Source organism: Corvus kubaryi, unplaced genomic scaffold, assembly GCF_017639235.1.
Source record: "Corvus kubaryi isolate FWS band 111438036 unplaced genomic scaffold, C.kubaryi_AGA036_p1.0 37385, whole genome shotgun sequence".
Classification (NCBI taxonomy): domain Eukaryota; kingdom Metazoa; phylum Chordata; class Aves; order Passeriformes; family Corvidae; genus Corvus; species Corvus kubaryi.
The window spans coordinates 22,637,047-22,662,645 of record NW_024581127.1 but is presented as its reverse complement, the minus strand read 5'-3'; the positions used below and the strand labels follow the sequence as shown (position 1 = coordinate 22,662,645).

At 39.8% G+C, this 25,599-nt stretch overlaps 1 protein-coding gene across 1 annotated transcript in view; it reads left to right on the top strand.

Annotated features, from left to right (window-relative positions):
• RAD21 (RAD21 cohesin complex component) overlaps positions 1 to 24,519 on the top strand; it is a 25,629-nt gene extending 1,110 nt beyond the window's left edge. Inside the window, exons 2-14 of the mRNA XM_042035976.1 lie at positions 7,532 to 7,705; positions 9,095 to 9,224; positions 11,375 to 11,474; positions 12,464 to 12,570; positions 13,469 to 13,672; positions 14,121 to 14,246; positions 14,440 to 14,562; positions 16,156 to 16,379; positions 16,702 to 16,861; positions 17,179 to 17,330; positions 20,170 to 20,319; positions 20,771 to 20,854; positions 22,730 to 24,519. Coding sequence (XP_041891910.1) covers positions 7,562 to 7,705; positions 9,095 to 9,224; positions 11,375 to 11,474; positions 12,464 to 12,570; positions 13,469 to 13,672; positions 14,121 to 14,246; positions 14,440 to 14,562; positions 16,156 to 16,379; positions 16,702 to 16,861; positions 17,179 to 17,330; positions 20,170 to 20,319; positions 20,771 to 20,854; positions 22,730 to 22,921 — 1,896 coding nt within the window. The 5' untranslated portion in view covers positions 7,532 to 7,561 and the 3' untranslated portion in view covers positions 22,922 to 24,519. The remainder of the gene's footprint in view (positions 1 to 7,531; positions 7,706 to 9,094; positions 9,225 to 11,374; positions 11,475 to 12,463; positions 12,571 to 13,468; positions 13,673 to 14,120; positions 14,247 to 14,439; positions 14,563 to 16,155; positions 16,380 to 16,701; positions 16,862 to 17,178; positions 17,331 to 20,169; positions 20,320 to 20,770; positions 20,855 to 22,729) is intronic.
• Positions 24,520 to 25,599: the final 1,080 nt, after the last annotated feature.

Here is a 25,599-nt window from a genome sequence, read left to right as displayed (position 1 = left end):
GGGGGGGGGGAGCGGCAGGAACAAAGTTTCATTTGCCACTCCTCAGTTTTTAAGTGTAATTTTTCTTCTGTCATGGATGGAGCAGGGTACTGAATTCTCTTACAACCTCGCTAGTGGCATACGAAGTGCCTTCTGGACACTGTGGCTGTTCAGCTGCAAGTAAAAGGGCCCTTCAAAAATGCCGGCTTTTTGAGGAACCAAGATCCTGCTCTTACAGACACTGTTAGAAATCTTGCTATAGTTTTTAAGATTTTTCTGATGCTGAATAGAAGTGCTTTGTTCAATATAAAACAGGACGTTGGGTGTTTATCAGTAACAAAGGAAACTTGGGGTCACTGTGACTTTTTGGCATCTTTCACTGAAAATGCCTTTTTTTTAAATTTAGACACATAAAGAAAATACTGTAAATTTGGAGAAGTTACCATTTAGGCTCACACTGTGTGAATGTGGGCAATAAGTAGGCTTTCCTTAATCTCTTACTCACTAAAACTCGTATCATCAAAAACAGGGGACATCAAAGCATTAGGGTCAGGCTTGTGTTTTATTTTATGAAGGTTCATATGTGACTATTTGACATTCTACAAAATTTGGGAAAGCAAAGCCCTCTTGTATAAAGTTTTAACTGGAGAGGAAGTAAGCGTGATGGGGCTAATAAAAGGAGGAGCAAAAAGTTAGAGACCTACAATAAACTTAAATTACCACACAAATGAATCATGTCTTGCTTATACCATGGGATTTCCCACAGAAATTAGAGTATTTCCTTTAGTTACTATATCAGTTTAACTTCTTAGAGGTAAGATGTTAAAAAGTTTCATTTGGGTTCTTTGGGTGAACAGTGCAGAGAAGTAACAACTGCAAAAGATGGAGTAACATAAGGGATTCTTTTCAACTTATGTACCTTTGAGGAGTGTGTTAGTACATGGTTTCTGCAACGTGAGGTTCAGATAATGGAGACGGGGCCTTAAATTAAAAAGATGTCTTTCCTACTGATTGAGCATTCTGAATGTAGGGGCAAGGGCAGGATACCTGCTGAGGGCTAGGTATGAATGTAGAATTGAGGGAAGAGGACAGCAGTATTCATAGTGTTCAGTAATCTCCAGCTCCGTACAGTACTTGTGAGTGATCTGGCTTTTGAATTAGTAACCTTAGTGGGGCGCTGGTTCTATCTGATTAATGTAGGTGTGTAGTATATTGTAATTGAAGAACAGTGAATGAAGTTCCTGTAACGGAGTGCTGCGGTTTGAGTAATTAATAGACCTGGTAGTGCAACTTCAGCCATAGAATTTCTGAAAAATTGTTGGTGGGAAAAACAAGACCTGGAGACAAATGGAAAATGCTGTATGTATTTATCAAGGATATAACAAGTTGAACTAGTTCAATTTCATCTTTTTCAGTAATTGACTTTGTGGACATAAGAAATTAAGGTGACTTGTCACTGAGCTTTAGTAAAGCTGCAGGTGCCACAAAGAAATATATTAAAATTCAGATAAATGGATTAACCAGACAATTATAAAAGTGGTTGAAGGAAGGAGATCAGATAAGGTAGTGGTGAAAAGAGGCATGGAACTGTAAGGTGATGTTAGTGGAGTTTGTGATGAATTTTTTTCGGTGGCACCAGGTGTTCAGCGTGGTACCAAAACCTGCCAGGGAGGCAGCGTTAGTGAGTGCTCTTCTGAACTTCTGAAGTTTGGTAGGGCCAGGTCAGACTGATGCAGGTGTAGAGGGTGATCTCACCCTTCCCCAGATCACCCAGGGCTGCCTGAGCTTAGCAAAGCAGAAACAGCATAGGAGGAAGTTATGCGTGTGGGGGGAGACCAGCAGAGAAGAGAAATTGAAGGATAGCATAAGGACAAGTGAATTAAAACGACTGGCTGATTTCTTAAACTGTAGTATGGAATTTGTCTACTCATCTGTGTGCGACTGTGGTTTTGGACTAGCTTTACAACAAGGAACAAAAGTAGGTGACAGTAAAAAAACAGAAGACTGAACTTTAGTTGTGGAGTGGGGGGTGTGTGTGTGTACATAACCTAACCTAGGGAGAGCAGCTGACAAGTGGGTTTAATGAACTAGAGTGAGCCACAGGCAAATCAAAATATGCTGAATGTTCTGTCTATTGTCACCTCTTAGTTCATTAAGCACTCTTCTGCATGCTTTGAAGGATGGGACTAACTATGCCAGTGTGCTCTTCAGAAGTTAGATAGTTAACCATTCTAATATGAAGAAGGATTTTAAGATGGAATAGATGTGAGTTGTGGGTTAAGATGAAACTCATAGTTAGCATCTACCAAATTTTCTTACTGCTACTTTGGAAGGAGCAATTACCAGAGTCTCAGATGAGAGAATGAGGCAGATTCTGGATCAGACCCTGTGTATGACCAGTACTATATTAGTTCTGCTTTACATGTTCACTTACTTTGTGTATAGAATTAGAGCAATTGTTACACTTCTGTAGGAAGAAAAATATTTTTTAAATTGTGCAGTTTTTGACCAAGTTAGGCAGAGAAAGCCTGAGGACAACTGTGGCACATTGAAGGAAATTCAAAGTTAATGACAATAAAGTTCCAAGTATTTTAAAAGGTCGATTTGACAAGATCAGGATTTGGTCCTACATGGCCTTGTGAGTACATATTCTTTTTGCCTTAGAGGAATGCAAACAAGACAGAAAGCCTAAGTTCTTAGAACAAGTTTTGTGTGTTTCATATCCAGTCAGTTTCAAAAATTGACAGTTATATTTTACCTTACAAGTTTTTTAAGAGCCGTCAGCTACCCTTTTCTTTTGTAGATTCTTATGAGTTGCTTTTTCAGCCAATTACATATTCTAGGTCTCTGCCTGAGCACTCTGCCACTTGCAGAAACTCTTGGTTACTTTAACATTCATCCCAGTCCCAAATTATGCCAGAAAATCTGTTTCTTCTGTTACACCACTGCATCAACATACTGTCCTGTGAATTAAGGATCACACAAAAAGCTTGAAATACAGAAAGGAGTATCTGAAAAGAAAGAAGAAATCTGGAGAAAGTGGGAGCCTGCTTTGAACAGTTGCGCTGAGGCGCTAAACGACTGAATTATAAAAGGCTTTGTACAATTGCTGTACCCCAGTTTTTGCCATGCAGAGCAGAGCATCTGCTGGAATTTCGAAGTGGCAGAGACTCATAATGTGACAAGAAATTACTGTTTTAGGGAATGAAATCATTATTTGTTAATAACACTTCAGATTGAAACACACTTCTGTTGCAGTGGGGATCCTGCAACACGCATATATCAAACCAGGAGTCCCGTGGAAAGGAAATATATAGGACAGACAGATTCTTGCTAGATGTTTCAGAGGTGTTTATTTCTCCAGCCGCATGGCCGGAGCTCTGCCGAGGAACTGCTCCAGTCACGGGACCAAGGGTCCTTCTGCCCGCGCAGGGAACACAAACCAACCAATGGGAACGAGGCTGAGCAGGGGCAGGGAAACCCCGTGTCTGTGCCCTCAGGGCCCCTCTCCCAGGGCTCCATGGCAGGGGAGGGACCCCAACACCTCACCCGTTTTATTTTAATAAAAGGAGAATGAAAACAACTGGATAAACATAACAAGAACAGTTTCAAAACAAAACAAGCCACCTCCTGAGTCTTTAAATGTCCAAACAGATTCTGTGGAACATCTTAGGGCTGACAGAAGGGAGACAGAACTCTCTGAGCATGTTTTGTGGGGAAGCTGAGGCAGGAGAGGGTTTAACTTCTTCCCTCCCCCTTTTCATCCCCCACTCGGCATTGGAAAGGGATTTTTGGGGAAACAATTGGCAAAAGCATGGTTTTGTGAGGGAAACCATGGATGAAAAAACGGATTGGGAATACACTGGGGGTAACAGGACATAGGGTAAAAGGGAAAGGTGGGATTAGGAAAGGGAGACTGTAGGGGGGGCTTACAATGGAGATATTGTCTAACATGACTACGATTTTTTGCATATACACTGCCTTTTACAGGAACACCATCAGGCCCAGTGACCTGCGATGCTTGTAACCCTTTTCTCCCTAGCACAATTTTGAATTCCACCACCTCTCCATCTCCCAAGCTTGGGATGCATTTTTCAGGGTTATTCTTTTTAATAGCAGTTCTATGCACGAATATGTCTTGCTGGTTGTCACACCTTGTTATAAAACCATAATTTTGCTTAACATTATACCATTTTACTATCCCTAAGATCTTAGTTACTACGATCTTTTCCTTTTTCCGAGTGGCTGCTGTTTTCTGTCTCGCTGCGTCTTTGCTCTCTCCTTCGGTCACTCCCGTGTTGGAATTGTCGGGGCTGCTTGTGCCTGCGCGCTCTTCCCGGGGTCGTGTTCGGGGCTGCGCGGGCCCAGCCGGGCTGCGCCGCTCAGTTCTCTGTGCGTCGCCTCCTCTGGTCGCAGCTTCGCTGCCGCTGCCGGGCGGTGCACCCACATCTCGGCCGGGCCCCCGAGCGACGACCCCCCCCCGCCCCGCTCCAGCGTGCATCTCGGCTGGGCACGGCTCCGCTCTACCGCTGCTGCTGCCAGCCACCGCCCGTGCGCTGCCCCTCTCGGTCGGGCGTTCACGGGGCTCGCTCCACCACGCGCTGCGCGGGGCCGGGCGGGCACCGCCGGGTCCCGCCGCTCCCGCCGCTCCTCGCTCCGCCACCGACACTGTGGCTCGCTTGGCTCCACCCGCACGCGGGAACTGCCTCGCTGCTGCTCGCAGAGCACTCGGTGCACGTGGCTTGGGCCGCACGGTCCCTGCGCCAGGCTTCCCTTCGCCAAGACACAGCTGACATTGCTCAACAGTCTCGATAATTAAATAATATTCACGAAAATATTCTTCCATCGGCATATATTTTGACTCCAGTATTAACTGTGTCCAAACGGTTTTCCAAAAGCCCTTCGTAAGAATTAAATCCCAAGAAACATAGAAAAAGTTCTTAAACAACCATGCCAGGAAGTGTTTCAGTTCTTTTTGAGCTTGAATCAAGCTAAAATTTACAAATCGTTGTTCAAGAATCATTTTAAGTTTAAGATAAATGTCCATATGCGGCTCTGAGAGCCAAGAGTCTTCCCACGGTTCCTCCATAGTTCAGATATGGAACAGCAAAACAAAACCAAGAACAGGAATCCAAAGTTTCCAGGGTTTACTCACACAAATCAGTCGCTTAGGGATCGGGGATCGTTCTACTCACAATTCTCCACCATTATGTTGCAGTGGGGATCCTGCAACATGCATATATCAAACCAGGAGTCCCGTGGAAAGGAAATATATAGGACAGACAGATTCTTGCTAGATGTTTCAGAGATGTTTATTTCTCCAGCTGCATGGCCGGAGCTCTGCCGAGGAACTGTTCCAGTCACGGGACCCGAGGGTCTTTCTGCCCGCGCAGGGAACACAAACCAACCAATGGGAACGAGGCTGAGCAGGGACAGGGAAACCCCGTGTCTGTGCCCTCAGGGCCCCTCTCCCAGGGCTACACGGCGGGGGAGGAGACCCCAACACACTTCAAAACTGTCTGTAGTCTGATTGTCGCTGTTTCCCTTAATGTATTTCAGTATGGCAAGGCTTCAGTGATGGATGAAGAGAAACACATTTAAAGTGATATAAATTGTTTTTGTCAGAGTTGTCCAAATAGCGGGTTTCACATTTAACAGGAAACTTAAGTATGTTTTCAGTTAACCATATGTTTGAAGTTCTGTGAAACCCATGCTATCTATTTTAATAATTGTGCCAAACTCCACTAATCAAAGTACGTTTTTGCAACCATTGATGAATGCTTTTAATGGACTAATACAAGTGAGTTTGTTTACTCTGTGTTTGTGCTTTCCCCTATTCCTCATGTTCAGGGGTAATTCACAGGCATAATGTTACCAGAGTACTGCATGGATCTGGTAGCAACTCAAGATACCAAAATGCTGTGCAGCACAGTTATGTCTCTGCATACACAAAAATACTGAGGCCTTCAGAAATACGCAAGGATTGAATTGTCTGCTGGCCTTAAGACAGTGTGATGTCTTTCAAAAATTACTGGGGGGAAAGAAAGTAGAATACCTTCCTTTTGATAATGTTTATCCAAAATTTATTTAATTGTGCTTCCTGGAAAAACTTGCTCGTGTCCATCTTTGTGCAGTGCTGTCCTTAGCCCTCATACAATCTCAACAAATAAAAATGGCATTCTAACTTTATGTCAATTTGCAACTTCATTATGACTAAAAGCTATTAACCTCACTCCTAAGAGGAGTATTAATTCTGTATACTGAGTTAATTAGAGTTTAAGCTGAACATGGCCTTTATTTCCTTTAAATCCTCTCCAGTGTTTTGGTTATGGATGGAATTGGTGGCCAATCTGTCATTAAGAGAGTAACTTGATAATCAGTTCTGTTATGCAACTCTCAAAATGGAAAAAAGAAATTCTTGGACTTGACTTTTAGATCTGCATTTTTTCATTTGTTATCCAGATGTTTAGAGGTTGGCTTTATTTCCACTGAATCAGTAAAGTCAGTGCTTCTCTTGCCCCTCTACTTAAATTTCTAGCAATAACAGTTGTGACTTGCTGTGCTTCCTCAGGCAGTTTTTCTGTAGGCATGGAGGAAGTAAAAACTGAAATGCACTTATTTTATCTTTCCTGTTCTTTTCTTTTGATTAATTTTCCTGGAGTATAGAAACTACTGGAAAAACTCTTTGTGGAGATTCTTCTACTTTTTTAAAGCAAACTTTTTTTTTTCCCCCCTCTAGTTGTAGTTAACTGAATAATACACTTACCTCATGCATGGAACTGGCATGTTTAGATCATAAGACATCATGCTGTTCTGATTCCCCATGGTTTGATGGGTTGGCATCTTATCAGCCATAACAAAGTAGTTACTAGATAAATAGGTAAGAGTGTCTCTTTTTTTTTCTGGTTAAGGAGAAAGAAAATGGAGTCTTAAGGAAGTTTGGAATAGTGCAGTCATTTTTCTCACCGTTTTTATCAACACTTGATTAAAAAAGTATGACATGGAGAACAACCTGTTCAGAAATGTAGACATAATTGTGCTTCCTGTTTATGAAATTATAGTGAAGTCCAAAAAGATTTAGGACTGTATATTTTATAATGATGAACCTTTTTTGGGAACAATATACAATATATGCTGATATAGTACAGTAGTAGCTACTGTATTAAGAGTAGAAAGAAATGGAAGTTGTAGAAAGCTACTCTGGAATGAAAACTGAGACGTGCTTCTTTGCGCTAGGAGAGTTTGGTATCATTACCCTAAAGGTTAAAAGATTCAAGATTATTTTTTCTTGAGGGATGATAAACATTTTTAAGTTGTGTATGTGGCTGTTAGTGGGTGTTACTTCTGCTTTATAATTACTCTGTAATAAACACATATATATGCTATTACATGGACACCATTTGTAAGTGTTGGCTTCTTAAACATATTAAACAAATAGTCTGACCTCAGTGGTTGAAAAGCAAACGTACTTCTGAGGATAAGAGGGTGTTTACAAGGATGTTCCTCATAAAATAAAAATTGCAGAAAGAAATATTTGCCTTTCTCTTTACAGGTTTGCACTTTGTCTTAGACATCTGGGACCATGTTCTATGCCCACTTTGTCCTGAGCAAGCGTGGGCCGCTGGCCAAAATCTGGCTGGCAGCCCATTGGGATAAGAAGCTGACCAAAGCCCATGTTTTTGAATGTAATCTGGAGAGCAGCGTGGAGAGTATCATTTCCCCAAAGGTACCCACTTTACACTAATGTGATGTTACCTTGCGGTGAAAAGAACTTGTGTGTACTGGTGGTACTTACTATTTGAGTCACTGAAGCAAATGAAGTTCTTAATGTTGCTGTTTTGAAGGGTGGAAAGGTCTGCTTAGATACGAAATACTCTGTTGTGAAAGTGGAGGAAATTTTACGTAGCTTGATGTTTTTACATGTTTTTGTTTTTCTTCCCCTCTACTACTCATGACAATGAAATTATTCATTTTAGAACTAGTGGTACAGTTGTGGCTTTTGTCAGTTAACAGATGTCTGAATGTCTTATACAAAAAGCAGCTATTTGAAAACAAAAGAAAATTTATATCTTTTATTTTAGTCAATACAAATGTTAACAGTTCTTATAATGCTAGTTTAGATCTTAGAAGAACTGCTAAGTGTAAGCAAAAAGTGTATTGTACAATCACAGAGATGCTTACTCTTCCAGAATAGTGATTTGCTTCATTATCAGCTCTGGAAGGATTTAGGAAGAAGATAATGTTGGTAGATTCACTAGTGAGCTGGAACATTCTTTTAGAGAAAAGAGAAACTAACAGGCACTCTTTCATATATTTAACTTTATGTAACAGTTCATCAGCTAAAATATTAAAAAGACATTGGAGGCAATAAAAATTTTGAATTCTTACAGGCTGATGTTAAATGCTGTATGGCTTATCTTTCTGTGAGACAGTTCTTCCATGTACCATTCAACACAAATTTCATGCTCTTTCAGCCTGAAATACATAAAGAAGAGTCCTTCTCTAAATTTTTTCAGTTTTGCGTTCCCACAGCAGATACTTCATTACGTAGTAAAGCAGTGAAATTGAAGAGGAAAGGAACTTAAAATTGTTAAGTGTGGCAGTGCTTATTTATAGGCACTCCACATCTTCCACTTTTTTTTCTCTGATTTTCTTTTTAACTCCAGGACAGAAGATGGAGAGGTAGCTAACAGTTTTAAACCAGATTTTACTTAACCAAATCTGTTTATGGTTGTTGAACTTTATTTTTCACTTTTTCCATAATTCACAATTTTCCACAAAGTAGCAAAGGTGGTAGAAAAAAAGATAAAAATGTGTGGTAAAAACAGGCTTTGTCACTTATTTTTTAACTAGACAGAGCAGTATTTGGGAATTCCTGGAGTGAGCTGTTAATTAATTTACTGATATTTGCCAGGTCATCCATAAATAATGTAATAGAGTATCATCTTGAACTGGACTTTGCTTTCTTTGTTTCTTCAGATTTCTGCTGATTTTTATGCTTATTTTGGATATTTGATTTTATTGAGAAAATTCATGTAAAGCTGACTGGAGGGAAAAGGGAGGCTACATCTAGTTCTGATTACGTCTAATAACTGATTGTGCAATGTGTTTTTAGGTGAAGATGGCACTCCGAACCTCAGGACATCTCTTACTAGGTGTTGTTAGAATCTACCACAGGAAAGCAAAATATCTTCTTGCAGACTGTAATGAGGCTTTCATTAAGATTAAGATGGCTTTTCGTCCAGGTATCTGTTCTTAACTAAGCACTCTGAAAAGTTACACTGACAAATGTATTTATTAAGAAGGCATACAATTCTGCCTTTAGATCTGTGTAATTACATAAAGGTATAGGTTATAGGAGAGGTAATTATTGCAGCTAGCTGGCTGGTTGAGTTGTCTGCTGAAAAACATCTTTTAACTGAATTCTGAACAAAAACTTCTCTAATGCTGATTCAGTAAAAGCTGGTGTGTGATGTTAAATGGAAATACACTGCATGGCTTTTACCTTCTGTCTGAAAAAGGCCAGTGCCCTACTGAAAAGAAGCACAGAAGGGGACTTGTTTCTGTCAAGGGTGAGGATTCTTTTGCCATGAGTTACGACAGAAACATAAAAGTAAGCTTTTTTTTTTCCACTTTCACATTTTAGTTTCTGAAAGTAATGTGAACTGTAATGCGTGCATCAAAGATAATCTCCCTTTTGTATGTGTGCAACGTAATTTCCCCCTCTATAGTTGCTTACTTAAAATATTTTCCATGAAGACGGGGTACCATATTAATATCTGAAATTACTTTTCCATCTAGCAGTCAATTAATTATTTGGCTTTCATGGCTTTCAAGATAGTTTTCTTTAATTCCGGCCTGGGGAACTTTTTTCCAGCTACAGTGTAGCTGTTGGAGTGATGCTGCTGGATGCTCACAGCTGCTAAATCATATTCTCCCTTTTTAGGTTAGTGAGTGCAATAGATTTAAAAGCTGAACTTGAGGGAGGCTTTTTTTCTAAAAAGGCAATTCTTGAAAGCCAGTGCAGCAGTAACTTGAGAAAAGTTAGGGGTATGTTCCCTTTATTTTAATTTCCTGACCTACAGGTTTGATTCAGGCATTGAATTCAGGTATTGAATTTTTTGTAGCTTTCAGTGGCAATTTGTTGACTGTTGCCAATTTTTTGTTTACTACTGTGTTTAACTTTCCTGGGTGATAAGAACATAAATTTATTTTAATTTCACAAGGCAGTCTGTTTCCCAATTTTCTCACTCCTAACAGAGTGCATGTCGAAGGTGAACCACCTTAAAATTTAAGACTTACAAAAAGTGACATTCTGGCCTGACACAAGCTGAAATACTCATCTTATAGCATTTACTCTCAGTTTATCAGCTTTGTGTGCCTTAGGCATTGTCCTGAGTCTTGTCTGTTCTGAGAATCATTTACATGTTTCATTTTAAGCACCAGGCAGCCAAAAATATTGAACAGCCCTGAAAGGATGGACTAGTTTTCTTCATTCCTAGTCAAGTACCATGATGAGTAAACTACAGACTCTTGCTTCTTCCTGGTGTCTATGGACAGTGGTTGTTTGATTATTCATTACAGAGGGGAGCACAGTGGGCAGAGTGTTTCTGAAGTATCAGTACCTCAGAATTGCCTGTGTTGCGTGTGTGGGTCAGAAGGCAGAGCATAGAGCTCAGATCTTCGGCAAGTTACAGAAGGAGTTGAACCTGCATTTCCCATGCACTTTCAAGTGCCCTGACCTTTAAGACTTTGAATAAAAGAGAGGGACCAATTACTGGCACTGGTTTTGTGATGCCCAATCTGGTGGTCATGCCCTGAGAATGCCTGCTGAATAAGATTACACATCTCCAGAGGATAAGAAAAGAAAATGTGTGTGGTTTTGGTAATGCAGCTCTTTTATGTGCAGAAGCCTATGAGTTAGTGTGCCCCAAGTGCAGTCAGTACTGTTCGGGACTTCTGGAGCTGATGGAACTGAATAAAGGACCAGCAGCAAAGTAGTCACACTGTGCTGCCACTGTAAAGTAGAACCTTGCAGCTCATACTGTGTATCATGATGAAATTATTTTGGAACAGGTACTTGCAGTGTTGTGAAACATATGATGCCTGTGTTGGCTGCACAGCTCTGCATAGTGCCACACAAACATTACTGATTGATTTGAGGCTTCCAGGTTTATATAGAGTGCAAAGGCTTGAGGATATATGTTTTGAATTTAGTTGGAATCTCACTTACTAGCATTATTTAAGGTTTCTTTGTAGGTGTCAGTTCAGCATCAGTTCAGTTCAACAAATTTAAACACAGTAAGCTCATGCAGGGAGAAAATGCTAATGGCTCAGGGAAAAATGCTGTCCTCGTAAGGAATGGGAACTCATGTCCGGGTGTTCTTATTTGCAGGAGTTGTTGATTTGCCTGAGGAAAACAGAGAGGCTGCTTACAATGCTATTACCTTACCTGAGGAGTTTCATGATTTTGACCAACCACTTCCTGATCTAGAGTAAGTTTGGGGTTTTTTTCATTTCCATGAAAATGATAATTGGTTTTAGTTGAGGAGAACCTGGTTTTAAACAGCTAACTCATTGCTGAATGTAAAAAAAAAAGTCTGTAGGTAACTTCTATTCTTAGGGCTTTTAATACACTAATAAGGAAGTGTGCAGTCATCTTTGTGTTGATTTTAAGTTCATAGTAGCATTGACTTTAACTGAAGTTAAAGCTGTCCGTACAGGAGCTTTTGAAAAACTCAGCTATCTGTTACAACTTTGTTTTTTCTTCTGTCCAAGGCACCCTACATCACATACATGCTTAGGTTAGACAAGATTAGTTTTACGGAAATATTGTTGAGCTTTTGAAATGGCACTTTTAATTTTTTAAACTTAATACTTATAGATTACTTGTACATATAACAAGTATACAACCTGAATAGTTCTTAATCTTAAAAAACCTGATGTTTTTTATTATTATATTCTTGTTATTTGAATGATCCATAAGGGAGTTTTTAGAATACAGCTTATTCAGTGTTCTATATAGTTTATATTCAAATTAGAGTATATACTAATTTGAAACTGCATAAAATTTCTGTGTCTTTATAAGAAATGTACCTTCATACACCACAGAGTGTTAACTTGGTACTGGTGCAAAATACAGTGTTTGATAAACTACATTAATAGCTTTTGAGTTGAAGGGGAGGAAGTCTTTTCTTGATTGTTAGTTTGGCCTTTGAAATTAGTAACCCAAACACAGCGAGGAGTAAGAGAGATTACTGATATATTTCCCAGAATCTAACGCAATTTGGATGATAGTTTTGAACCATTAATGGTCTCACTGTTTTAAGTAGTAGTTTCTATTCAGTGTTCACTTACTTTTTTCAATAATTGACTTGAATGTAAAATTGCTTTTTACTAAATAATGTAATGTTTATTTTAGCAGGCTTTATCTGTTTTTAATTTTTTAATGGGATTTTTAATAATTGCCTTCTGTTTGTTTAAGTGATATTGATGTGGCTCAGCAGTTCAGTTTGAACCAGAGCAGAGTGGAAGAAATTACAATGAGAGAGGAAGTAGGCAACATCAGTATCCTCCAGGATAATGACTTTGGTAAAGATCTCATGTGTTATTATGTGCTACTATCTAATTTCAGTTATTGTAAGATACGGTTTTGCAATTACTATGGAATGCCCATTATGCACAAAGCAAATTAGATCAAACATGCTGTGGTTTTCTACATTTAATTTTTAGTTATTTTGTGACAGTTTTTCCAGAAAGTCTGTCCTCTAATGCTCAGCAAACTTCTAGCTGCCTAGAATAGGCAGAAAGAAAAGCTGAAGAATCTTCAGTCGAGTTAATCAGTGAAGTAGTGACAATTACAATTTTCAAAATGTGATGTGAATATGAAGTGAGCTGTTGCTTTAATCATAAACAGGCTCTCAGTCAGAAACCACTGGGAGATTTCTAAAGCTGAATCAGTCAGTGGCAACAAGTTTGCTGCTTTGGGTATCTTTCAAGGACTGTGTTCTAACATCTGAATCAAAGCCTAAAGACAGTTTTATTTAAATGTCTGGTTCCCAATATATAGTATTATAATCCATAATTCAGTAATTGTTTTGAAAGAATAATCTAGGAATAGTGTTGACTTGGTATTGGTTTGTTTTCTGTACTTGAAGCTCAGCCTCAAGGCATAAGGCACAACTTTTTCAAATTCCATTGAATTCTTTGGTTTCTGTGGAGATAAAATTTAGTAGGATCTTGCTAATATCAATGCAAATAAGTACAATAAAATGCTTTGAAGAGGAGATAGTTATTTTTATAATTGTTTGAACAGTATTTTTTTGCTATGGTGTTGCTGGGCACAATTCCTTACATCTTGTCGTTAACTCTGCAAATAGGATAAATTGAATTAAAGTTTGGTCTTACATGGGTCTTTATTGATCAGTTAGGTAGGTCTCTTGCATCTTGGTTCTTTAGCACTTTTAGCAGTGAAATTGTATTCTTGCAGGTGACTTTGGGATGGATGATCGTGAGATGATGAGAGAAGGCAGTGCATTTGAGGATGACATGCTAGTGAGCACTAGTGCTTCCAATCTCCTACTGGAACCTGAACAGAGCACCAGTCACCTCAATGAGAAATCTAATCACCTGGAATATGAAGACCAATACAAAGATGATAATTTTGGAGAAGGAAATGATGGTGGAATATTGGGTAAGTTTGAGAAATTTGTTCTTCCTCTATCCCACCTCCTGCCTTAATTAATTAGTTCTTGGGTAGGTGAGGGGAAGTTGTTTCTTTTGTTGCCAAGATCCCTGTCAAAAGTTATGTCTTGCCCAGTGAAATTCCGGTTTGTGAGTGCTACAGTAGTATAGATGACTCACAGCACATTAAGTGTTGGCATATTTCAAACAAAGTTCAAAAAATCTTAGATGTAAAATATGTGGCAAGTATATTGTAATAAAGGTCATCTGTAAGTTCAGAATTAGAGCTGAAATGCACCTTGAAATGCTACTTTCTTCTATGTCAGCATTGAAAGTACTGGTTTCTAACTTTTGCACTATCTTTGTCTATGTTGTAATAAACTTGTCTGTACTTCTTTGTAAATGTGTCTATACCCATTTGTGGATGCAAAACTGATTCTTTCATATGGTTGCTTCAGATGACAAACTTCTCAGTAATAATGATGGTGGTATTTTTGATGACCCACCTGCACTCTCAGAAAGTGGAGTAATGATGCCAGAGCAGCCTCCCCATGATGATATGGATGATGATGATAATGTATCAAGTGAGTATGATCTAGGACTAGATCTAGAATTACTTTCAACTCATTTAATTTGGATTCTAATTCTTTAAAAGCATATTAAGCTCAAAAGTGTGAAATACGGTAAACCACCTGAAAGTGTGGAGGAGGGGATGGGAAGGGTAGCACAGCTTGTTGATGTTTTGACCCTAGTGCAAGGTGTTTGTTGTAATTGCAGTGGGAGGCCCAGACAGCCCAGACTCGGTAGATCCCGTGGAACCTTTACCAACCATGACTGACCAGACAACGCTTGTTCCCAATGAAGAGGAAGCTTTTGCTCTGGAGCCTATTGACATAACGGGTGAGTGAACTGTTGGGGAATGTTTTACACAGTTTGTCAGAGACCACCTTAACTTGATGGAGTGGAAATGAATGTCTGGCACTACTGCTGATTTTGCTTCTCACTTGGGAGGGAAAACAGGGATCAAGTGCTGAATTCCTTTTATTCTAATACTAGCTTTCCAGTACTTCCCAGAGAGGTAGCATGGATGGTCTTGGGAGAATACTAGTTTGTCATTTCTGCAGTCAGTGCGTGTAACAGCATGATACTGTAGCTTTAGATAAACATGCTAGTTAAAATGCACAGAGTTGGAATGGAACTCAGCATGTCTTTAATACAGGATCTGTAGTGCAGCACAGTTCTTTATGTGCTGTGTTTGAAGGGCAGGAGTGACTGTTTACACTGAGAACGAGTGCTCTTCTAGTGATTTGTAGCTTTAATGAATTGCTGAGTTTGGGAGATGCACCTTTGTATTTTTAATTTCTACTAAGTAGGGATTTCCCTTTTCTTTAATGCAAGAAACTTGCTTTATTTAACTAATACTATATTTGGCTTATATACAGACCCCTGCTTTATTAAAAAAACTCGTGTTTGGAAAAAAAGTAGCTTGTCCTGTGCTTTTTAGACTGAGCTCCAGGCCCTGATTCCCTGCTTGGCCAGTGGTAGAGCCCTGGCACTGCCCTCTCGTGGCAGGCTGGCAGCAGGGGTCCAGCTCATCTGCTGGGATCAGCAAAGACAGCATTTGCCAGAGCTTCAGGGTCTGCCGCAGAGTACCAGGCTTTGAGCACAGTAAAGTCATCCTAGAGCACGGTCAGAAGTTTACTGTTAAAACAACCACCCACATGAACGCCACTAAAGCTCAGGTAGGGCTTAGGGGAAAAAGTGGGTGTGGTATTTTGAATCTGTGATTAGACTCGTAAAATGGCTGGGATTGGAAGGGATCGTGAAGATCTGGTTCCACCGTCCTGCCATAAACAGGAACACCTTCCACTAGACCAGGTATCTCAGACCTCCATCCAACCTGGCCTTGAACACTCACAAGGATGGGGCACCCACAACTTCTCTGGGCAACCTCTTCCAGTGCCTCACCACATTCACAGTAAAGAATTTCTTCCTAGTATCTAGTCTGAACCTGTTTTCTGTCAGTTTGCAGCCCTCCCGTCTACCCTGTCACTACATGTCTTTGTAAAAAGTCTCCTCCATCTTCCTTGTAGGCTCCCTTCAGGTAGTGGAAGGTCACTCCAAAACTGCCCTTGTCCAGGCTGAACAAAACTAAATCTCTCAGCCTTTCCTCATACAAGAGGTACTCCATCCTCTGTTCAACTCAGTGGCCAGTGTTTGCACAGCCTAACAAGCAAGCCATGGGGTAGAGAGGCATGTGCAGCTGAGGACATTGAGGCTTAAGTAGATTCAAATTCACAGAAGAATGTGTAAGTTATGGGACAGCATTCATAGTATTTGATGTTTTATCCTTCTTCCAAAGCTAGAGTTGCTTTAAATTCTTGAGGCAGCTTTATATGTGGGCAAGTGAGACCTATAGAGAACTTGAAGGATTCTTCTACAGCTTGGTACCTGTTTGAGCTAACCTTCATTGCTTGCTAAAAATATCAACAGTCAAGGAAACCAAAGCAAAGAGGAAGAGAAAGCTGATTGTGGACAGCGTGAAAGAATTGGACAGCAAGACTATTCGAGCCCAATTAAGTGACTACTCTGATATTGTTACTACTTTGGATTTGGCACCTCCTACTAAGAAATTGATGATGTGGAAAGAAACTGGTGGAGTTGAAAAGCTTTTCTCTCTGCCTGCACAGCCTTTGTGGAATAACAGGCTACTGAAGGTAATGTTTTTGTGTGAGTTCACTTTTAAATGGACTGTATTCAGGATTGTGCCTCATGTATAGCAAACATCAGCATATAAGTAGTGATACAGTGATGGCAGTATTCATAATTGTAAGAAAAAACATATTAAAAGAACTAAGGTAAATACGTCAAACATTGCTGTTATCAGTTACAGAAAAAAATTATTTTTTTAGATGTTAGTACTGTTGGAGAGGAGCTTAAAAACTGAGAAAGAAAGATAGCCCATAATTACTTGATCCAAAAAGAAATTAAAGGACACTGAGAACTGCAGTAGTGAATAATGTAACCTTTCCTCTGTAGCTCTTTACTCGCTGTCTTACACCTCTGGTACCAGAAGACCTGAGAAAGAGGAGGAAAGGTGGAGAAGCTGACAATCTTGATGAGTTCCTTAAAGACTTTGAAAACCCAGAGGTTCCTAGAGATGAGCAGCAACAACAACAGCAGCAACGAGATGTCATTGGTTTGTGTCTTGTCAAAGAGAAGGGCTTTCCCTCAGAGTGTATTTTTCTCTTTTATTTGTGCTTTGTATTAAGTCATCAAAGATTATGTATGAAGCAGTGAGCTTTGTAATGGGTTGTTTAGCTTGATGTACAACCTATGACACAAAATAACTTTTTTTTCCTAGAAATAGGGGAAGCTTAGGAATTGTTTGAACCAGTGGATTAAAAGTGCAGGCTGTGAAGAGTGCTCAATTCTAAAATAATAGCAGATTGGATTTTGGTACAGTTTCTAATTACATTCTTAAGTATCTAAAAGAAGGTTTGTTGTGGAATATAGATGAACCTATTCTGGAAGAACCAAGCCGTTTACAGGAGTCGATGATGGAAGGCAGCAGAACCAACCTGGATGAATCAGTTATGCCACCCCCACCAGCTCAGACAGGTGTTAAACGCAAACTACAGCAAGTAGAACCAGAGCCAGTGTTACCTGTGAGTAAGCTTTTACTATTCTTTTTATGGGGAGTGAGAAGTGGGCAGTGTCTTTGAGTAGGAAATGACAGATTTGAGGCCCTAGCTTTCTGTGGTCCTTTGAGATTCACTGTAGCAGTGTCAGAACATTTGTCCCTGGGTAGTCATTCTGGTGCCTTTGTTAGGTGAAAAACTTACTGAAACACTTAAAATGCTGGTAGAATAAAGAAATTATACTATTTCCTTCAGTAAAAGTCTTCAAGGAGTCTAGTATATCACTTATTGAGTTGTGCTTGTTGCAGTTGGAAGCTGGCTAAGTGCCAGGCACCCATGAAAACACCATCTACTTATTTTCCTCTGCTATAGCTGAGCAGAGGAGGGTGAATTGAAAACTTCATTTTCGTGAGTTAAGGATTATTGAAAAAAAGAACACTTTAAGGCAAAACAGGTTCAAAACTTAAACAGTATAAAGATGATTTATTATTAACAGAATTAAAAGTAAAAAGGGTAATGGGAACCAAAGCAAATCTTCAGAACACCTTTCTTTCCCTCCCTCTTTCCACCGACCGTGCAAGGAAACAAAACATGGGGTTTTGGTCAGTATTTCACTTCTTAAAAATCTTTCTTCAGTATGCTTAGGGAAAAGAGTTTCTTTTTTCTGTCCTGTGGGATCCTTCCCATGGGAGATAGTTCTCTGTGACTTTTCTAGCGTGGTTTTAACTTCCACAAGCAGCAGTCCTGCCCAAACCTGCTGCAATATGAGTCCCTCCCATGGGCCAAGCAGTCTTCCCTGCCAAGCATGGGCCATTTTAGTTCATGGGGTTTAGTCTTTTAAGGATGAGTTGTTCTAGTTTGGAAGCAAGGGTTCTCTATCTCTGTAAGCAAGGGTCATCTCTCTCTGTTTGGATTCCTCACTAGATTACAGCTTTTCAGTATCCACGCTTTCCAGTGTGAGTACTCTTCCTGACGGGCTGCGGGTGGATATCTGCACCCCCCCAGGCACCTAATGAATTACAGGCAAACAGTTTGTTGTATTATAGTCCTCACCACGGCTTGCAGAAGAATCTCAGCTCCGGCGCTCGGAGCACTTTTTTCCCTCTCCTTCTTTTCACTGACCTCGTTGTCGCTATGATGGTTCTCCTCACGTATCCTCACTTTTCCCTTTTCTCTGACATGGAAGAAAGTTGGTGTCTTTAAGTGGCAGTTGAGAGGTTGATCTCGTCTGGGCTCTGCATTGGAGAATTGCTCACCATGTCTCTCGCTGCTGGCCATGTGGTCTCTGCCGGCACTGCACGGCCAGCCCTGGCTGTGTGGTCCTTGCCAGCACTGTGCGGGTGGTCCCGGCCTCAGGAGAGTCCCGGCCTCGGGAGGGCCCCGGTCGCATGGTCCCAGCTGCCCCCGCCGGGATGGGCCCCGGCAGCTGTCTCACCACCCCTCTGGAGAGGAAAAGAGAGCTTCCCATGGTTTGTCTGTTCTTAAATATGTCATCACAGAGGCGTTACCAACTTGTCTAATCGGGCTAGTAACCTGCCCATCATCAGAGCCTTCAGTGATTGGCTCTGTGCTGGACATAGAAGTTTCGAGGAGCTTATCTCCCAACCCCACTAAAAAACAGACTGTGTTAAACCAACACAGCTTGGCAAGTGTATATGAACAGCTTCCGTGAAGCAAGGATTGTGTTAGCTGCAGAAATGTCTTTTAAGACAGTCCTAGTGTTCCAGGCTTAAGGCTTCAAAGAAAAACTTTGATTGTCTGGAGAGATTTCCTAGTTGAGCTGTGAGTAGACCTGGACACTAGCTGTGATGCAGTGTGAAAGGAAACTTTGTGAAGGGGAAAAGAAGGAAATGGGCGAAATGAAAGGTCTATTTTTCTGTATGCTTGCCTGGTGAGAACAGTCCTGGTTTATGCTGTGTCGCATATTTGTGCATTTTTTAACCTCACTTTGCACATTCCTTGGCTAACAGGTTGTTCACTGTAGAATGGGACTGTTAGATGTTACATTATCTTATTTAACAGGGTGGCAGCTGCTGCTCCTCTTGGCTATGTCATGGGGTGAAATCGGCATCAACTGTGCTAAGTCAGTGTAATTAGGGGTTTTGGTGTGTTGGGAATTCTGTGACCATCTTAGAGGCCAGGTCAGGTCTGTGGCAACATGTACAATCTGTAGTGATACCTGCTGTGTGACTACATCAGAAGTTGCTTAGCCATTTTAGGGTATGTGTATAAACAGTTTCAGGTGTCAGGGTAACTTTGCTGGCAAGCACTTAACTGTTTATAAGAGGGAGAGTACCATATATCAATTTTATTAAAACTGTCTACATAAATCCTATTAAATTACTTTTCTGGATTTTCCTCTTGACATAAATACTTTCTGAGAATATACTTGAGCACCAAAGTCATTCATACGTTTTCAGAAACTTTGCAGGTACCAGTGTTTAATTCCTTCATGTTTGTATTGATGAGAACAGCATTTTGGTATTTTGAAGATGTCTTGTTCCAGTGAGTTTAAATGTGTTCATGTAGCACTGCATCTGGTTATGTGGGATTTTAAATTTGCATGTGCTGATCCATGGAATGAGATCAGTAGTTTGGATGGGGGAGTAAGTGAAGTTACTGGAAAGCATTTTTAGTTTTTAGTGATACCATAATTTCTGGTTTGAGTAGAATCTAAAGGATTGAAAATACACATATGGACAGCAAAACAAAATTGGTTTTTGGTTTTCAAAAATGAAAAATTCTAATAAATGGCTAAGATTTACATACTTGAATTTTATTAAACTGGTCTGTAGCACCATTATTCTATTGTAAAAGCACTGGCAAAATGATACTGTTTGTTTAACTGTACTGTGTGCTTTTAAAGCATCCACCATCACAACAGCTGGAAATACCACCTGTAGAAATGCCTCCAGAGGAGCCCCAAAACATCTGCCAGCTAATACCAGAGCTAGAACTTCTACCAGAAAAAGAGAAGGAGAAGGAAAAGGAGAAAGAAGAGGAGGAGGAGGAGGAAGTAAGAACTCCGTGTAGAATCAGTTTGTGTGTTTCCCAGAAGTGTTTGACTGTGGATTCAGTAAAAGGCATAAGAAATAGTTCTTTTGTCTGTCCTTATTAGTAGCCCTTGGAAATGTAATTCTTAAATTATTTCATGACCATTTTATTATATTTATATTATTTAATTTTATAATTTGCATATACATTCTGTTTTAAATTAGTGTTCTCCTGTTCTCACACATGGCTGGATTAAACCACTCTATATTTTTCTGATGCCTTAGACAAGAACTTTCGAACTTAATGGTGTGGTATATTTTAAATAGCTTGTGCTACTTAATGAAAGTAGCTTTTTGCAAGAAAACCAAGCATGTCCTGAAATTGGATAACTTGTCTCTTAGCTACAGTATTTAATATTCTATGGATATCAAAACAAACTTCATTGATGTCTTTTATTTTACGCCTGTTTGCAGGAAGAAGACGGCACAGGGGGTGATCAGGATCAAGAAGAAAGGAGATGGAACAAGAGGACTCAACAAATGCTCCATGGACTTCAGGTACCCATGATTATTTGCTTTCTTTTAAAGTAGCTTTTGAGTATGCCCAGTGATGCTTTTGATCTAAAAAGGTCAAGAAGGAGCGTTCTTTGCAGTTGGTGTTACAGCCTAAAATACCAGTTACCTTAGAGGGGGAAGAATGCGTGTAGTTGATTAAATTTATATCAAATAAATATATTAAAATTAAGTCTATACTTTCATAATTGTCACTTTTTTTCAGAGAACATTTGAATTAAAATTTTTCACTTAAATATTTTTCAACCTTTGTGTCTACACTTGGTGTGCAACTAAGATTCCCAGAAATTTAAACTTTAAAATAATTGAGTTTGATTGTGTTTTTAATGAAACCCTAGCACCTCTGGTTTTGTGCTGTGTGTCCTTAGACAAACCCCCATAAGGGTCTAGGGATATAACACCATTTTACAGGATATTTACTTCCTGGCTGTGCTAGTTTGAAAACTTGCATGCCATGAGAAGCTGAATCTCTTGACAACTGTGGAAATGTGACTTCGGCTGATTTCTAGCACGTGACTTCAGTCTGCACAGACATGTATCTGTCCGTAGGATGGATTCTTGCTTGCTGGAGCTACAGAGCTTTTTTCTGCACACCCCACTGTGCACCTGAACTGAAGTGCAAACCGTTCCTTTGCTTATGAGTCTCTGTGTGTGTCCTCCACATATTCTTGGACTGCATCTGCCTTTCATCCTAGTTTGTAGCTCCTTTGTTCCATTAACCATTTTGGCAACTCCTGTGATTTGGCTGTTACTGAATGCCACAATCCCAAATGGTCACACACCCCCCTCTTCTCTCCCCCAGCTTTAAATGCTGAGCATGATGGCATATGGCAGGGATTATCCTTTTGGCCAGTTGGGGTCAGCTGTTCTGGCAGTGTCCCCTCCCAACTCCTTGTGCACCTCCTGCCTACTTGATGCAAAACAGCACCATATGAGCTGCTGTGAAGAAAATTAACTCTGTCCCAGACCAAATCACTACAACTGTAGCTTAAAAATAATTTCTAAAGTATACCGATGTTGAGTTGGCAGTGTTGTTTCATTACAGTTTCTGAAGAGAACTTTAGAATTCTCTTTGGCCATAACTAGTTTTTTTCAGTTCTTTCTTCTGTGTACCCAAAAGAGCATCACTTTGGATGGCTGAAACATTAAATATGCAATGAGATTTGGAGTTAAATTCTGATTAATATAAAGTAATTTGGTTTGGCCAGCCAAATGTCTTTTCATCTAGTTGAAGGTCATTCCAGGGCAGACAGTTCTGTTTTAAATCAAAGGCCTCAGTTGTTCTGGCCAGAAAAAAGATGTATTTTCATGATTTTTTTTTTTTTAAATATATTCTTGCCAAGACTTTGAGAAAATGTAGGTGACTTTGGGTACTTAGTTTAAGACAGAGGAGTTTTAGAAATAAACAGGCTTTCACCTTGGGAAAATTACACATCTTTTAAAGAATGTTAGCGCTTGAAATTTTACTTTATTATTTTTGGGATTACCTTTATTTTGAGAAATACAACTTGATTTTTTTTTTGTTTTATTCCTATTAAAGAATAGAAAAAATTGTCCTGTAGTCAAAAAAGACTGGTTAGTTATAGCTGCAGAAATAAAATCTTGTGCTGTACACCAGTGTTTCTGGAATATGTTCAGCAGATTCAAGAATGGTTTTTTTTTTTACACATCTCTAGGAAGCCTACTATGTTTCATTTAACTGAGATCCATAAAGCAATTTTCATGTACATGTGGTAATGTTCCCATCCTTCTGAATCCTCAGTGTCCTGGGGTTGACAACAAACAGAATCTTGCCAAGAGACATTGTTGTTTCTGTGTAGTTCTCTGTTTAATTTGTGGTATCAATGTTGTGTTTTTCAGAGAGCTCTTGCTAAGACTGGAGCAGAATCTATCAGCTTGCTTGAGCTGTGCAGAAATACAAATAGAAAACAAGCAGCTGCAAAGTTCTACAGTTTCCTGGTACTGAAAAAGCAGCAGGCTATAGAGCTGACCCAGGAGGAGCCCTACAGTGACATCATTGCCACCCCTGGTCCCAGGTTTCACATTATCTGAATGGTTCCACAGAGCAGAGCTGGTGCTCGTCTCACCAGTGCGTGTGTGTATTGCCCCGTCCATAGGGCCCACAAGACCATTGCAGAAAATTTAGATTTTATTGTCTGTATAAAGTCCTTGGTTTTCTCTTGGGGTTATTTTGGGGTTTGTATTTTAACTTCACCACTCACATTTTTAGTGAAACTGCTGGGGTGGGTGACTTGAGTTCCAGCTGCAGAAACCAGACATCTCAAGCGCCCAGATAAAGATTGTTTTAACAGCTCGGAGCAGATGTGTGCAATATTGGTGCATGTGATGTTGAGTATCAATGAAAATGTCTTACAATAATTTGACTAGTTGATTTAATAGAGGTATTTTTAATCTATACAAGTAAATCTGGATGGCCAACCTATTGTCTGATTAAAAACTTTGCCAAACTCATCTGAAATGTTTGGTCTGCTTCTCATAATAGTAGACTTTTTTCCCCTTCTCTAGATCTTTGTGCATACTGTGGGTCTCCTAAAGCTGCCAGTATGAAAGGTAGTGCCTGATATGTCAGCTTGCTGTGTCACTGCATTTTTGCAGTCAGATTTTTGTAGCCCTTGATGCTAAGGGGAAATGAGTGTCTGTGGAGAGCACTTCCTCTACCTGATACATGAAAGGACAGAACACGTGAAGCATTTCAGACAAAACATTCCTTTTCACTTATCACCTTGTTATGGTCCACTACTGATAATGGCTAATTACGTTAATAAGTGACAAATGAAAACTAGTCATTTCATTTAAACATTTAAGAAATCATAATGCTTTAGGTTTGTTAGAGCTGTATATAAACTCCAGACTTTTTAAAACAGACTTCTAGATTGTAAATTATCTGATTTTTTTATTAAGCAGGCATCCAACAATAAGAATAATTGCTAAATTCAGATACCACCTGTACCAAAAGGGCAACAAACCTTGAATATAGAGTATAGATGGGCACAATTCCACATAATTGTGTAGTGCGTTAATGACTCTTCAGATATATTTATGGTTTTAGTGTCAATTTTTTCTGATAATGTACACTCCTGTGTTCAAAACATTTTATCGGTTTTGCAGAAGAAGTCCGGTTTGATTTTTATTTCTGAAGAATGAAGCTTTACTGTTAGACCAGGTAGCACCAGAAATTATGTGAATATGTTGATTATGGAGACCTGTCTTAACTTTTTTTAGGGCAAAATTATTCACACTGAAGGTTCTGGTTTTAATGTTGGCACTTTTGTGAAATAATTTTGGGACTCTGAAATTTCAGTGTATACTCAAATGTAAAATTATGTGAATGTTTAAAAAAGTCTACATGAGACTACATGATGACCATGTTTTAATAATCCTTGAAAAAGGTAATTGTACAAAGTTACTGCAGCTTTATTTTCAACATGATGTGCCTGTAAAACCGTAATTTTCCCCTTTGTAAAAAGAGACATTGTAGATAACTTGAATGTTTAATTATAGAGAAGGTCATTAGTTTCTTGTTACACATTTTTAGTCTGTTTTTGTTGCTTTTCAAGGTTAATATTCTTGAAAATAGTTGATGCTGTTATGTATAACTTTTCTAATAAAAGTTGTGTTATAAGCTGTTACGTATTAGCTCTGTATCTTGTTTGAACACCTTCCATTTATGTAGGAGGGACTGAGCACTTAGAGGTTGGTAATTTCGGTATTGGGTGTGGAAAGATTTAGCTCTTTGAGATATTAAAACTCGAGTATGTAAATAGATTCCTTGCTGTTAGGAAGGAAGTGTTGCTCTCACTGGCTGTGCTTTTGTTCAAGGATTCTATGCTAGAAATGTCTGTGGAAAATTATGGGAGACTGTCTATAAAAGGTGATTCATCTACATGCCTGTCTCTTCTGAATGCCAGAACATACCCAGCTTGAATTCTGTTAGCTCTGCTGTTCCCTTGCTCCTGGAATTGCTTCTGCGTGCATGTCGGTGCCTCTGAAGTTGCATGCTCTTCCTGGTAGATCCAGGCACTTGGATCCAAGCCTGTGGCTGCAGCACATGGAGTCAGCTGGTTACCTGCAGAGCTTGTGTATAGGGGCAGTGAATTCTGATTGACATAGGCTGAGTGAGCTAACTTAGTCTGGGCTCCACACACAAGGGACTGTCCTGCTTTCGAGTGACCTGTGGAAGCAGCCAGGCCCATCCTGTGTGGGCTTTAATTCCTGTGGGATGCAGGCTGGCCTGTGCTGAGCCAGCCCAAGTGTGTGTGTGTGTGTGTAGGTACAGCACTGGAGAAGTGACTTTCATTTCTTCAGTTCAACTTCTGTGAGAGAGAAGTGTGGGAACTTGGGCACTCAGGCTGGAATGAAAGCTCTTCTGGCTTCTATGCATAATCTAGTACATTTTTATCACCAGTTTGGTTCTTTGTTACACCACTGTGATCAACACTCATGACAAGTTGATTTTGCTCAAATGTATGCCTGATGACACTCTAATCTGGGGCACTGAATGCAAGCTCTGCTTCATCATGTACAGGATTCGTTACTAGTTCTGACCATGGCCTGCAAGTAGTACCAACAGGCTCACATTTCTTGGAAAGCAGGTTTTGTGGTAATTCTGTTGAATGAGGTCCAAGGAATGGTGATGGAGCACTGGTGTTCTTATATAGCTCCTTGTTCCGGTTTGGCCAAATTTAGAAATGTATATATACTCTGAGAGA